A 15,195-nucleotide genomic window follows, 5' to 3' on the forward strand; every position below is an offset into this window, starting at 1 on the left:
TTATAAATCTAGAGAAATTGAATCTTCTGTCTTTGGTTTTTCACATAGTTTTACCTTAGTTTCCTCTGTTCCTGTAAGAATGAAAAATAGAATTCATACGCTTTACTGTGAATGAATTCGGCAAGGAAAATAAAACTTTTAAGACCTCCTATTCCTTTTCAGGAAAGAAATTCAGTGTTGAACAGTGATTATCATTATCACCGTCTTCCATAGCCCCAGAGCAATATATATATAATCAGGGATGACAAATGCAGTAGCACCATTATTCTAAATGTTTTGAAGTTCTTTTCGGTACAGTCCGCAGCAAAAAACCTGCAACATGAGCATGTAAGTTTATTGTGAAACTACGCCTAACAGTTCAGGGAATCAACATAACGTCTAAGTGGCACGAATCAGCCAGGAAAAAACCTCGTCGTCCTCCCCTGCACACTTATTTTGGAACAAAAGACTTCGTCGTTTCACAATAAACTTACATGCTCATGTTGCAGGTTTTTTGCTGCGGACTGTACACATTTTGTTTCATACAACATACAGGAATATAATCAGGAAGTTGGTACAGAAACAACGCATTAACCTTATCTAATCCGAAATGGGTTAAATGACAAAGGAAAGGTAATCTGTATTAGCCTTCTACTTAAGTTGTTAAAAATATAATTACAGACTCTGAATACTATAAAAACTCATTTTTATTTGATTATTCACATATTAATTTAAAACAAATTAATCATCAACATTCTTCATTTTATGCCTTACGTCATCGTCACAGGAATCAATTCTCTGTCGTAAAGTTCAACGTACCCCATACTTTTTTCCACTAACGGAACGTGGAGAATATATCTTGACACACATATCGATGTCTCTGGCCACCTTTATTCTCTATAGGGTTAATCATCATTATCTAATAAAATTTGTGGGAAAAAGTGAAAGAATTCTTCATCAGCTGCCTTTGTATTTGGACTCACATAAATCGGTTCGAACTTCTTTAATATCCTCATAAGATGGCTGCTAGTCTTCTTCAACCCAATAATAAACTTTTCGCCACTGAAATGTAAAACAAGTTGATTATTTCCGAGAACATAATGTTACAACACAGCGACAGTACCTATAACCACTGATTTGTTCAGTAACGCATACGCTACTAATCTGTAATTAGGAATGACCTCCCAAACTATTCTTACAAAGAATTAAGCATCTACTCGCTTAATATATTTAACATGATTTAAGTAACAGGCACAACCTACTACTGAACTTTTTAATTATTACTTTCTAGCAAGGGCGCCGATTTCTCTCTAAATTTGTGGGGGAGGGCATTCAGATGCAGAAAGCATATATGAGAATTTTAAGACAAATTGCATTCAAATGATGCCAAATATTGTAAATGTATAAATACAATGAGGGGGCTCGGGCCCCGTCGACGCCCCAGGATCTGCGTCCTTGCTTTCTACTGTAAGCGTGCATATCTATGTTTAGTTCACAACTCAATAATGACATATAATATACCACCTCTTGTTACAATCAAGAACAACTTGTGTTAAAATCAATCATCGCTACAACAAAACATACTCCGCCTTATGCAGAGTCGTTTTGACGTATGATTAGCATCATACTAAAGGACTGACAACTGCAGGAAATATACGTTAATCAAACTCTTTAGTATGACACTAATCATGCGCCATTACGACTCTGCATAAAGCCGACTGAATTTATATCAATATTTTCACAGTTTCGCAAAGATTCTATTTCCCATCTAGCCGGTGCTGTTTCTTTTGTTCAACCAAATTTTCGCTCCAAACAGTCTGGGTCAGTGGTCGCCAAACTTCTGAAGCTTCTAAACTACTGTACCGTTTTTAAATCCTACTCCGAGCTACCAACCAAAAGAACTACCAACTTTTCTTTTTAAAAATATCACATTTGTTTATTGTCTCTAAACTTACATTTCTAGTAAATATGAAATCAAACCAAGTTAGCAAATATCTAATATACACACGAAAAACATAACATGACAATCCTACGCGTATATAATCAACTGTGAAATGAGGCTGACAATGGCAGTTGCGCGGGAGAAACAAGCAGTTGTTGTCGTCAGCGTCCTCTGTCGTTAGCATCAGATCAGTGGAGGAATCAAGGTTAGCCAACCAGAGCGTTAACGCGATCTACCGAAAATGTCCCCGCGAGCTACTAGGAGCTCGCGATCGACAGTTTTGCGATCACTGGTCTGGGTCGTTCCTACTCCAGTTTGGCTTCATCAGATACTATGACAGGAATAGATAGTGTCTGATGAAGCCAAAGTGGATACTTGGCGAAAGGTTACACGTTATTCGTTTGTAAAATAAAGTATTGTTTTGCTCAGCGACTAATTAATTCCAATTTAAGTCGATAAATAAGCGAAGATGGTTGATATGGAAAATATTAATTTCCCTTTCAGCAATAAGCACTATATCACCTTTAAGCGATATACAGCTAATCATTTTATCTTTTAAGACTTCTTTACTATCACTTCTTGATAAATATATTAAATAACGTTGACGAAGACAGCATCCCTGTCGAATTCCCTTTCAATTGATCTCTCTTCTGTCTTTGCTTCCCCTATTCTAACACTTACTTATTGGTTAATATACGAGGGTGATTCAGAAAGTAATGCTTAAGAGCCCACTACTTGGCCAATAGTACTTGAAACATTCTGAACTGTTTATCATTAATGCACTGACGTTTAAGCTATATAATGTCACTCGTTTTATCTTCCTATCTCTTCTCGTTCCAGAATAATGGAGCAATCCACAGCATCGAGTGATGATGTCTGGTTGAATTTCTGACTGCGGAACGTTGTGAGCCCAGGAACATTCATCGCCGGCGACAACTCTTGGATACACCATTACAACCCGGAAATGAAGCGTCAGTCGATGTTGTACCGCCACAGGTCCTCTCCTCTGCCAAAAAAAATTAAAAGTTGCCCCATCTGCTGGCAAAGTGCTGTTGAGATTCTGCCTCATCCTGCCTATAGTCCGTATCTTGCGCCCTGTAACTTTGGCTCTTCCCGGTGGAAACAGCAGTTCGACAATGGTGTCGCTAGCAGGCCCCACAATTTGTCGTCCGACAGCATAAAAAAAAAAAAAAAAAAACTTGTTTCGCGTTGGCGCAAGTGTGTTGCCCGTAATGGGAAGTATATTGGAAAATGATACCACCATTTGTAGGTGACATTGCAACCTTTCCACTGATACCTGTTTCTGTGCTGTCAAACTCAAATAAAAGTATCACCTTGAAGGCATTACTTTCTGAATCACTCTCGTATGTTTCTTATAAACCTTCGATCTTTCCATTCCAACTCAATGTTCTTTAGAACTAACCAACAACAATTTCCAGTTCACCCAGTCAAAAGCCTTTTGCAGATCAATGTATACAGCATACATATCATTTCCTTTTTAAGAACCCTTTCACCGAATACTTCTAGTAAGCCAACAATATCTTTTGTGCCTTTACCATTCCTAAATGAAAATTTTTACCCTGCTTCCTCATTTGTTTTTCCTTACATTCTTCTGTTCAGTGTTTGAAGCATAATTTGTGCTTCATGCAATGGAGTACTGGAAATCAGAAGCAAACCATTAACTGAATTTAGAAGTTGGATTGTTTTACTTTGGTGAAATATTCAGGAAATTTTAAGGGTTTGAATCACGGATTATGCGGCTGATGGGATGATGGGACTATGCGGTTATATTTATTGCGATGTTATTTTGTTGAGAAATAAATGGGTACTTACCCGTGCATTGCACTCGCTACGTGGTGATAGTCTTCCTCCTTCGGCGATAAAGCTTTCGCGTCTTCTTGGCGGGTTTCCTTTGTTGCATGGATTATTACGTTTTCTAAGAGTTGTGCTTCTTCCAGGGTTTCCATCAGTTCCCCCATTTTATCCGATGAATATATCGCCACTGTTCTCTTCTTTGGCATCTCAGGCAAAAACTTTTTGGCGAAATCAGGAAAGAAGTATTGGATGACCCTAGCCTTGATGGAAGCGGTCGGAGGACACCACACGCCAGGCGCAGACTCATGGCGTCCAAATTTCGCTTTCAAACTGAAATAGTTCATATTATATATATATATATATATATATATATATATATATATATATATATATATATATATATATATATATATAGAGAGAGAGAGAGAGAGAGAGAGACAGACAGACAGACAGACAGAGACTAACCTCGGAGCTTTGGCTACATGCAAATTTTCGGAAAAAAAAAATAAAAAAAAACAGCCATACTCGAGAACAAAATATCGGATCGAAATCGGGCAAAAGGGAGTGTCCATTATTATTTTTACTCGTAGATTCCATTAGTGTACGATCGGATGTAGTGCAGTGGCGGTGCAAGGGTGACTTGCGAAAAAAACTGTAGTATTCCTTCAATTACTTTATCAAACGTTGAATGAGGAAACTGAACAACAATCAAGTACAGTACTTAAACAACATTCGAAAGTAATAGTAGATCTACATCGTTCAAATTAAAACACTTAAAATTCGAGAGAAAGAGAGATACATATGTGTGATTGATCTATTTTGTGTCAGCATGCTCTCGGAAGAAGAATTTAAATGAGAAGAAATCTTTAACGTATCACAGTTACATCTTCTAGGCTAATGGTAACGGATGATAAATAAGAGTGTGTGAAAAACGGAAAAAATAACTGATCCAGATTAGGTTTATAACGACTTTTTTTAATGCTCAGATCCACCTCTTCAGTTTCGGCATCTGAAGACTTTAACCGAAACGGCCTATCATCATCGCATTTTATTTTTATTTCCATAACGACTGTGCATAAAACAGTCAGGCAGCAAAGATCATGTACGATGAACGAGAGTAGGTCTACAAGGGATTGTTCACATGACAACAGTGATTTCCACAAATTCCCAATGAATACAATTTGGGTGAAAGTAAACTGCATTAAAGGATTTCCTCGTAATGTGTAATTCCCTGAAAGATAATAACTCCGTGCACAGAACCAATGAAACTCGACGAAACACAAGCTGTTGCGCGTGTTGCATAATGATGCAAAGAAATACAGTTTCAAACTACTGATTTATTCTGTTTCCTACTTAGTAGGATAACTGTAAAATACTCAGAGGTACAGTATTTGTTCAATGCAGTATGTGTTCACGAGACAGCTAAGAAGAATAACAATTCACAGTCTGATATTGTCCACCGTAAACCGCATTGCAAAGATGACATCGGCGAAGCACATTTTTCCGCGTGCGGTCAAACACACCTGAAAATTTGGAGATTACTGCTGCAGATATATTAACTCGAGCAACAAGGTTTTCGGATGTCGTGGCTGGTGTTGCATACAAAAAGAGTTTCATACCTGCCTCAAATAAAAAAAAAAATCAAGGGGCGCGAAGTGCGAAGTAGGGTGAACAAGGTGCTTATAACACAGGTCTTTCTCTCCCAATTCAACAATCTGGGAGTGTTTCATTTAGGTAGATCTGCATATTCCTATCAAAATCTGCAGGAGCACTGCCATGCTGGGATCACAACTACTGTCTTATGTTCAAAGACACATGTTCTAACAATTTTGGAAGAACATTACGTAACAATAAAAGATACGTACTCCCACACAGGCGACCGATAATAAATAAAGTCCTAATAGAAAATTATCTACATACCGCACAGCACGCTCACACTAAATCTCTGCTGCTGATGATTCACTAGAGTTGCATGTGTATTTTCACGCCCTACACATGACTACTTCTAGTTTCAGGACAGTCTCTGATCATTCCCAGTACACTGTCTTTAAATTCAACTGTCCAGATGGTGCGATTTCCTCCGATTTCGCGTAGAGGAAATTGAAGAGATCTTATCTCTCGAAGGCGAATATTGAGGCATAGAAAAAATACTGAAAAAGTTAATCTCCTTTGAGGGTCACAAGGGTAATGGCCATATATAAACGCCTCACCTCTGGGCTATTACCTTTTGCTTCTCCATAAATGAGGTGTATATCTGCCAGCTCGTGGACAGGGTAATCTGCTTTGCTCAGACACATACAGAATAACACAGTCAATTTTAAACACCAACGTCTATTCCATCTAAAGGTGTTCCGTCCAGCTCCAAGGTACATCTGAACGTCGAGAAAAAGATTTTCAACGCATTTTTTGGATGTAATTCAAAATAGCAATTTAGTTTTTAGTAGCTCAGAGGTAAGGGATGGTTTGAAAACTCCAAAGTGAGGGGAAAAGCCCCTCAAAAGTATCACTGGAAGAAGATTCACCTAATGAATAAATCAAGTATACTGTCCCATTGCATTTCTTTGTATCGTTATGTACATCTCATGTTTCATCCATTTTTGTTGCTTCTGCGCACAGTAGTACCACATTCCACGGAATTACGCATTACGAGTAGGAAATCCTTCAATGCAGCTTACTTTCACCCAATATGTATTCAAGCAACATTTGAGAATTCTTATGTCTTGTGAAGAATACCTTGTACACTCGTTCATTACATATATGATATTTGTATTTTGGGGTACTACATGTTATGTTTCTTTACATGCCGCCTGACTGTCCTATGCACAATCCTAATTTGGATCACAGTTATTTTTTCCATTTTCACACTCTCTTAACTTGGACAAGAAACCGTTCATTTATCATCTGTTACCATTAGCCTAGAAAATATGACTGTGATACGTTAAAGATTTCTTCTCATTTAAATTCTTCTCCCGAGGGTTTATTCTGTGCTGACAAAATAGATCAATCACAATGTATATCTCTCTTTCTTTCGAATTCTAATGTTCTAATTTGAACGATGTACTATTACTTTTGATTGTTGAAGTCTTGTACTTGATTGTTGTTCAGTTTCCTCATTCAACGTTTCATAAAATACTCGAAGGAATACTCCAGTTTCTTTGGGTAATCCTTGCGCCGCGACTTCACTATATCCAATTGTACACTAATAGAATCTACGACTAAAAATAATGAATATCCTCTTTCACCCGTCTTCGATCCGACGTTTTGTTCATGAATTATGTCTGGTTTTACATTTTTCGGACAAATTCTCGGGTAATCAAGGCGCTAAAAGGAGGTAATTTTACACCCAAATTGGTGTATACTTTGCGTTTTATCTCGGTATCAGAACTCATCTCCCAACGTAAGGTACACCCTATACACACACGAGTGCCATTTTATGTACCAAAACCACCAAATTTGTTACGTAACGTAAATAGATAAACTGTGAAAACTTTACTAGAGAAACACTTTTTAGTTCTTGTACTAATTTTTTTGTTATACAAAATGAAGCTAAAAAATATAATATAGGTTAGTAAATCAATATAGCTATGTTTTAGAAATACAATAGCCACTAATTATTATTCGAAGAATCCTCTACACAGAGAAAAATCCGTTCTCCGGACAGCGTTATCCGTATGCTACATAGGCACTGCTCTTAGATGTTACATCATGCCGTTGCAGGATGTCTGACATCTAACAGTTTTCTGTATATGATATGCATATACTTATGTTACCTTCGTCAGCTATATGCTGTATACGTCCATTTGTATGTGAGATCCTGACCGCCTAAATTGTTTCATACAGAAAGTACGTATAGATGGAACACTTATACAGAAAGTATTATAAAACGCGTTTTCAGTTATACGTCTGCTGTACGTTGTCCAAAAACTACAGGAATTACGAATGTAACCTATCTTTTTAAGTACGCCACCTACAATTTTTTTCTCAGTGTAAAACACGCAGGAACAATCAACTTTTCAAAATAAATTGAATTGTTTAAACTACGCTATATCGATTGCGCTTAGCTTTTATTTTTTTTTTTTGGGGGGGGGGGCAATAAATGAGGGATTTAGAATTTAGATTTCTGGGCTTTCGGCATCAAAGGCCATGTTACTCGTCACGTTTGAGGGATGACGTTCCTCGGCGAGCACATTATCCAGGGAAAGGGAAGGAAGGAAGCGGCCTGGGACCTATAAGTTAGGTACCATCCCGGCATTTGCCTGGTGTGAATAAGGAAAATCCCATTCAGGATGATGGGACTGATAAAGCGTTTTTACATTTTTTCGACCGAGTGCCCCCACCGGGAATCGAACCCAGGTCTGCTCGCACCGAGAGCGTTAGCGACTACGCTACACTGGGCCACTGGCAATAAATGAGTAGCAGCACAAAAATCTCCTATATTATCTTACCAAATAGACCTGCATGTTATTGCTTTACTTGTTTTATTTGAAAAGTGATTGGACTCTACCCGTTCTCTACTAACAGCAAGTGTATGAATGTATAATTCAAACTGGTATACAAGATTTTTTTTTTTAATGTGATATTTCGCAGGCCGCCTTCTATAAGGGCACACTGTACCCTTCACAGGTTCTTTACTAGCAGCCACTATATGAATTTACTATGCAGAACTGGTATATAGAAGAACAACTAATACTACTTATCTATAATGAGATTCACAGGGCGCTCTATGCGCAGGCCACTCTGTTCCCTTCACGGGTTCATTATCAACAATAACAGTATGTATTTATTGTATAGAACTGTGCTATACAGAATAATAAATAAAACCGTTTATCTTTAATGTGGTTTTGCAAGGGAGCCTTACGTAAAGACCGCACTGTACCCTTAACGGATTCTTTACCAACAGCACCTATATGTCGGTGCCCTTTACACCTTGGCGAACCTTTGATGTGGCCTCGTAAGGGCGCCTTATATAAAGAGAACACTGTACTTATGACGGGTTCTTTACCAATAGCAACTGTAAGAATTTATTATTAAAAAAGAACTTGCACATTTATTTATAATGTGATGTTTAGGAGGCTGCACCGGGAGCCAACACGGGACTGAGTGTGACTTTTTTTAAAAAAAGGAAGACAAGCTCAAAAACCAAATCTATAAAAGTTAATATCTTAAATGGTGAACTGAAGAAAGTGGAAGGAAACGGGAGAACCCCGAGAAAGACCACCCTTCACATACACACACATAAATATCTTTTTTTCCTTCAAATAAGTGTTTGGAAGCTTGTGTTTTCATCCACGAAATCGTTCTCTGCTGCAATGGTGAGTAACTAGCTTTTGTCAGATATCTTTCTTTCAGGAAGGTGGAAATTTGGGATTTAACTAGGTGCTTTTTGTATGCTGTTACAACAACCGGAAGGACAATAGGGTGTCGAAACTAGAGATGCAAAAAAGCCGGCTTTTTTGAATCGATGGTTTTTTGCACATAAAAAGCCGGCTTTTTTGGGGAAAAAACGAGAATTTTGGAAATTTTTGGCTTTTTTCATTTTCATGATTTTTCTGTTTAAATAGCTTTCTTATAGTATACTCTAAAGTTAAATAAGATTCCATGACCTAAATGCCATATTTCGCTCTGGAATTCACCATCATGATGGATTTAGCACATGGTTTATGAATTAAAGTAAACATAAAGTACGTAGTATTTGAGGGCAATTTTAGAAGCTATTTAAATTTATTTTAACTTCTGAATTATCGACATTTTTTCTTCTCTAGATCATTTAATTTTAGTTATCCGTGTTCACTTCTTAGAGCTTAGTACTCTAGCTTCTAGCACATTATTAAACTTATGCTTTTCAATATATCCATCAGAGCGTACGTTTTCCAATATATCTATCAGAGCGTACTTCCACAATTCCGTTATACTGTAGCTATGCAATGATTTAACAATAATCTTCCGGACACAACCTTCAATACCATGTAATAGAAATAATCAGTATCGGATTTAGAAAAATATTTGGGAGAGTTTTTTCTGAACAATGTTTGGTTTTTCTAAACATTCCTAACTTTTATTTAAGAGGAACTTCAGTTTATGAGTACAGGCATAACAAATATTTCGTTTCGTTTCACGGGCCTCTCTGACGGGGGGACGAGGGGGACACGTCCCCTCCAATATTTTGAAGTGCAAAATATTCAATATTTTATTCTAACTTAATTTATTTACTAACGACAGAATAACATATAATAATTACATTAATTTGGAATATAATATTCAGGCTGTGAAACAATTATAACAGGCTAGTTAGTACCATTTAAATCACTTTCTTTGATGACCCCCAAGTTTACATGCCACAGACGCCAGTGTTTCGTTTGTATATTAAGCTATAATCTTCCAGATACAACCTTGAAGACCATTTTATACTGATAATCAGTGGCGGATTTAGAAAAGTATTTTGGGAGGGTTTTTTCTTATTAATGCTTAGTTTTTCTAAAAATTCCTAATTTCTTTTTTGAGGACACCTTGAAGTTTATGAGTAAAGGTAACCCTCTTCGCAAATCCATCACTGCTGGTAATTAGTAATAACAAAGATTTATAAACTATTAGGAAGGAAGTCGACCAGGACACACAGTACACGCACTATCTCTACATTCACAGATGGAATTAAGAAAAACTTTTGTCAAAATGGTCGAATGCGGGGTTGAATCTCGGACTTCACGATAGAAACGCAAAAGCTAACCACTCACTCATGTTTGTTGCGCAGGAACTTAAATGTATTCTCTCTTTTTCTTTATGGCCATAAAAGCTCTCCATTGACTTCTGTCCTTATCCAATTCAATCCAGTTTCTACTCTGTATTCCTATTTCTGCTAGATCCATCTTAATATTGTCCTCCCATCTGGGCCTAGGTTTTCCTAATGGACGTTTCCCGATTGTATTTCCAATTAAAACTTTGAAAGCGTTCCTATTTTGTTCCATTCTGGCTACATGACCGGCCCACCTGAGCCTCCTAGACTTGATGATTCTAACGATGTTTGGTAAACCATATAAATTATGTAGTTCCTCCTTATGAAGTTTCCGCCATTCCCCATTGCCGTTCCTCTTGGGTCCAAACATTCGTCTCAGAATTTTATTCTTAAATAATTTCAGTCTGTGTTCTTCCCTCAACGTAAGCGACCATGTTTTACAACCATAAAGCATACCAGGTATGATTATCATTTTATATATTTTAAGCGTTAAATTCCTTGACAGAATTCGCGACGACAAAATATTTTGAACTGAATAATAACAAGAATTTCCTAATTTCAGTCGACATTTAATTTCTTTGTGGGTATCTGGTAATACTGATCCAAGATATTTGAAAGTATCCATTGTGTCGAAACTATTAATTGATATTTTAACGCATTCATAATTTGCCGTATTACGATCCTTGTGAACTTCCTTGTATTTACATTTCTCTGCATTTACTCATGTTCCTGCAGGCGTTTAATAAGGCCTCTGCATTTCTTTCGGTTGTTCTCCTATCAGATTTACATCATCAGCATACACCATAACCTGGTGAATACCATTCAACTCTAGGCCCTGGTTCCTATCTTTGATTTTTCTTATAGCGTACTTCGGAACAAAGCTGAATAGTAACGGCGGTAACGCATATCCTAGTTTCAGGCCAATCTCGACGTGGAAGCTCGCATTTTTCTACTCGGACTTTACTCTGGGATTCATTTAAACACTTAATAAATCTAGTTTTTTCGGTATTCCAAATTCTGTAAGAATGTTGTACAATGTTTCCCTCCTAATCTAGTTGTAAGCCTTTCTAAAATCAATAAACAGTTGATGTACTGGATAATATATTCCCATTTCTTTTCGAGTATTTGTCGAGTGGTAAATATCTGGTCGATTTCGACTAAACCCACACTGATAATCTCCAATAATTTCATCTGCGTATAAGGTCAATCTTATTAATAGAATGTTAAGAGAAATGTCTCGATAATTATTACAATCAATTTTGTCGTCTTTCTTGTGAATTGGAACAGTGATTGATTCTTTCACTCTTTTTAAATGTATTCCATGGTTTCGTAACGATATGTTGAATTTTCTTGTTAAAAATTCAGAAACTTTCTGGACCGGGTAAACCGTGATGGTGATTATATATTCTACAGCCTAGGAAACCATACGCTCAGATGAACCGTCTATTACGTATATGATCCATAAACAGAAAATTCGATACTTTCCCGATTCTGAACAAGCTTAAGGAACAGTCAGTGCATTACAGAATTTGGAGCTTTAACGATTTTGCAGATTCGAAGCGCCTGATAGGTGGTAACAGATTATTACGTATGTGATCAATCAGTGAAAAATTTCAAGAGTATACAGAACCACCCGAAAACGAAGCTCTTGATGTGCAGATTTCTCTCATGTTTTTCTTTATTTTGCTTCAAAAAGAGGGTGTGTGATATTTTGAAGTAAAAATACTACATACAATTTTGTTAGTTACTTGTGTATCATGTTTAAAGTACTTATTGTATATAAGAGGTTAATTATTACACATATTGGTTAATCCTTTGGAATTCATAATGTAAATATGTTAAGAATTTTAAAAAAAATCTTTTTGAAATTCATGGTTTATTTTCGAGATTTCATATTATTATCTGCATCAACCACTAATTAAATGAGCTTTTATGTTGTAGAGAAGCGAAACAAAGTCTGTTTTATCCGTTTAAAGCAAAATTTTCAAAAAAGCCGAAAATTTCCCAAGCAAAAAAGCGGAGCAGAAAAAACCGAGTTTTTTTTTTTCCAAAAAAGCAATTTTTTTTCCCCAACCCTTGCATCTCTAGTCGAAACCTTCAGTTAGCCACGTCTCTGCAGTTGTTGTAAATCTCCGAATAAATAATGAACTCCGAATAATGACTTGTTCTTGCAAAGAGGAAGATAGACATAACAAGAGTTTCATTTTCATATCCGTAACGTATTTGTTTTGTATTATTCAGTTAAGGAACGAGGAATTTCTTTTTGGTTGTAGTTTGTTTGGATTTTAAGATTTCTCTCCTACAGGGGGGAAACAGATTTCTCTTCTGCAGAAACGGGAAATATGCCAAACCAATGGAGAAGCAGCTACATTGTACCGCTTTTTAAAACAAAAGAGATCTGTCAGTTTGTGCCAACTACAGAGGAATGAAACTTACAAGCCATGCAATGAAGCTCTGGGAGAGTGTGACGGGAACAAGATTAAGAGAAGAGACCGTAATTACGGCTAACTAATTTGGTTTCATGCCTGGGCTATCGACAACAGATGCAAAATTTGCACTTCGGATGCTAATGGAAAAGTATAGAAAATAGCAGAAGGACCTTCATATGGTTTTCATCGATCTAGAGAAAGCGTACGATAGTGTCACGAGATCTTACTTGGTGTGTACTGAAGAAGAAGTGTATTCCGAACAGATACAGCTGTGTAATTTAAGATATCCATAACGGATGTAAACAGGAGTGAAGAGCGCGTGTGAAATAACAGAAGAGTTTGCAGTTAGAATGGAACTTCATCAGGGATCTAATCTTACTCCATACATATTTTGCAATTGTGATGAACAAACTTAGAAAGAATATCGAAAAATAAACATCTTGGAATATGCTATTTACGAATGACAACGTGCTCGTGAGACCAAGACAGCTCTGCAAGATAGAAAAAAATAAATTAGATGCGTGGAGAGGAGCATTGGAGAGCAAAGGGAGCATTGGAGAGCAAGGGAGTAGAACTAAGACAGAATATTTACATTATCCTTTCAGGAAAAATGTAATCGATAATACAATACAATTGGACGAAAAAGAGGTGATAATGACGAAGAAATTCAAGTACTTGGGATTAATTAATTCTGCAGGAAAATGTTGGAGTAAAAAAGATGTAATCAACAGAATTAGCAACGGTTGAACGAAATGGAAAGAAGCAGCAGGAGTATTGGTGACCGAAGGATACCAATACGCCTTAAGGGAAAACTTTACAAAACAATAATGAGACCTGCCTTATTGTATGGAGCGGAATGTTGGACGACAAAGAAGAGAGGAACAGAGGTTGAATGGTGCAGAGATGAAGATGTTGTGGTGGATGAGTGGAGTAGCGCGGAAGGACAAATTTTGAATGAAGTGATCCGGAGGCCAGTGGTAGAGGTGAGGTGAGGCCAGTGGTAGAAAAACTGCAACAAAATAGACAGATGCTTTGGGCACGTACGAAGAAGACCTTTGAAATACGTAGTTTACCGTGGATGCTATGAGAGTGAGTGGGAAACAAGCCCGAGGCCGGCCAAAGAAGAAGCGGAGATTGTGTTAAGGTGGATCACTAGGTGTTCTCGGTGCTATGTTAAAAGCTGCTTGAATAGCACGGCGTTGCCAGGTAGTGTCGAGTGCTTTCTGGTGCCAGATAATAAAAGAAGTAATCATTAAATTCTGCTTGCATATTTACTGTAGAAATTAGTTTTCGACCCTTACCGCAATTCACAGCTAAGTACTGCTTCTTGAACCGAAATGCTAGAATCCAGGAATTAAACGTACAAATTTGGCAACAACGCATTATGGCGAACCGCGCAAGTTTCTTCTCAAAATCTATTTCCTTAAATGTAAATTAATATTTAAATAAAATGTGAAACATAACACGAAAAACGGTCAAACAATATATCTATTTCATAATAAGACCGTTACTTTAAAATACTTTACACATACAAATAAACATTTCATAAAACTGAGCAGTTCTAGTAAGATCTAACAGCGAGTGCCATCTTGTGTGCTCATTGTAAAACAAATCTAATATTTTCTTTTATTTATTCCCTTTTTCGATATCAGAAGACACAACCAAATGAATCAGTGTCCTGTGTTGTAGCAGAAACATAACTCTATCTTATAGTACAATATTTATAATATGTAACGTTTCATTGTGCAGTAGTTAAGGGAATGAGCTAAAATATGAACTGACTTCCGGATGGTGATCCACCTTAAAAACGATATGGTGCAGTGTGGATGTGACACAAGATAGAAACAGGTAGAAAACAGCGATCCCAAAAGCCGATCTCAGCTAACTGAAAAAAAAAAAGCTTAGAGGAAATAGTAGAAGAAGAAAATTTCTCTCCTACACTCTCTAGTTATTCTTTTGGCTTATAAATGTTCACCTTCTCATTTAGAAGACACAGTTAAGAGCAACAGACCTGCGCTTAACGTAAGATAACGTCCTTCTTTGTAACTTTCATTTAAAACGCTGAGCTTTTAACACCCTGCATTACTCACCATTGACAGTAATGTGACTGCTACATTCGTTCTCGAAAGAATATGGGTCATCACTCCCTTGAGCACAAGGTCCATAGCATGCAGTGGCATTTTGAGAATGGAGAGACAATTTGTGAATCGCCTGTGGATTGCCACCTGACCAAATCGGTAAATCGAGAGTTTCTGTAGGTCGATTATGTTAACGATACACTCTTCGCAATGCACGAAACG

General features: G+C 37.1%; 1 protein-coding gene across 4 annotated transcripts in view; it reads right to left on the reverse strand.

Annotated features, from left to right (window-relative positions):
• Nucleotides 1-668: 668 nt before the first annotated feature.
• The window catches only part of LOC145670913 (uncharacterized), a 111,363-nt gene continuing 96,836 nt past the window's right edge, over nucleotides 669-15,195 (reverse strand). For all 4 annotated transcript variants that reach the window (XM_081739545.1, XM_081739546.1, XM_081739547.1 and 1 more), the window contains 2 exons: nucleotides 3,755-4,066; nucleotides 669-1,041 (listed from right to left, as the gene is read on the reverse strand). In XM_081739545.1, coding sequence (XP_081595671.1) covers nucleotides 885-1,041; nucleotides 3,755-4,066 — 469 coding nt within the window. In that variant the 3' untranslated portion in view covers nucleotides 669-884. The remainder of the gene's footprint in view (nucleotides 1,042-3,754; nucleotides 4,067-15,195) is intronic.

This window comes from Thermobia domestica, chromosome 2 (assembly GCF_964235325.1).
Source record: "Thermobia domestica chromosome 2, izTheDome1.hap1.1, whole genome shotgun sequence".
Taxonomy (NCBI): Eukaryota; Metazoa; Arthropoda; class Insecta; order Zygentoma; family Lepismatidae; genus Thermobia; species Thermobia domestica.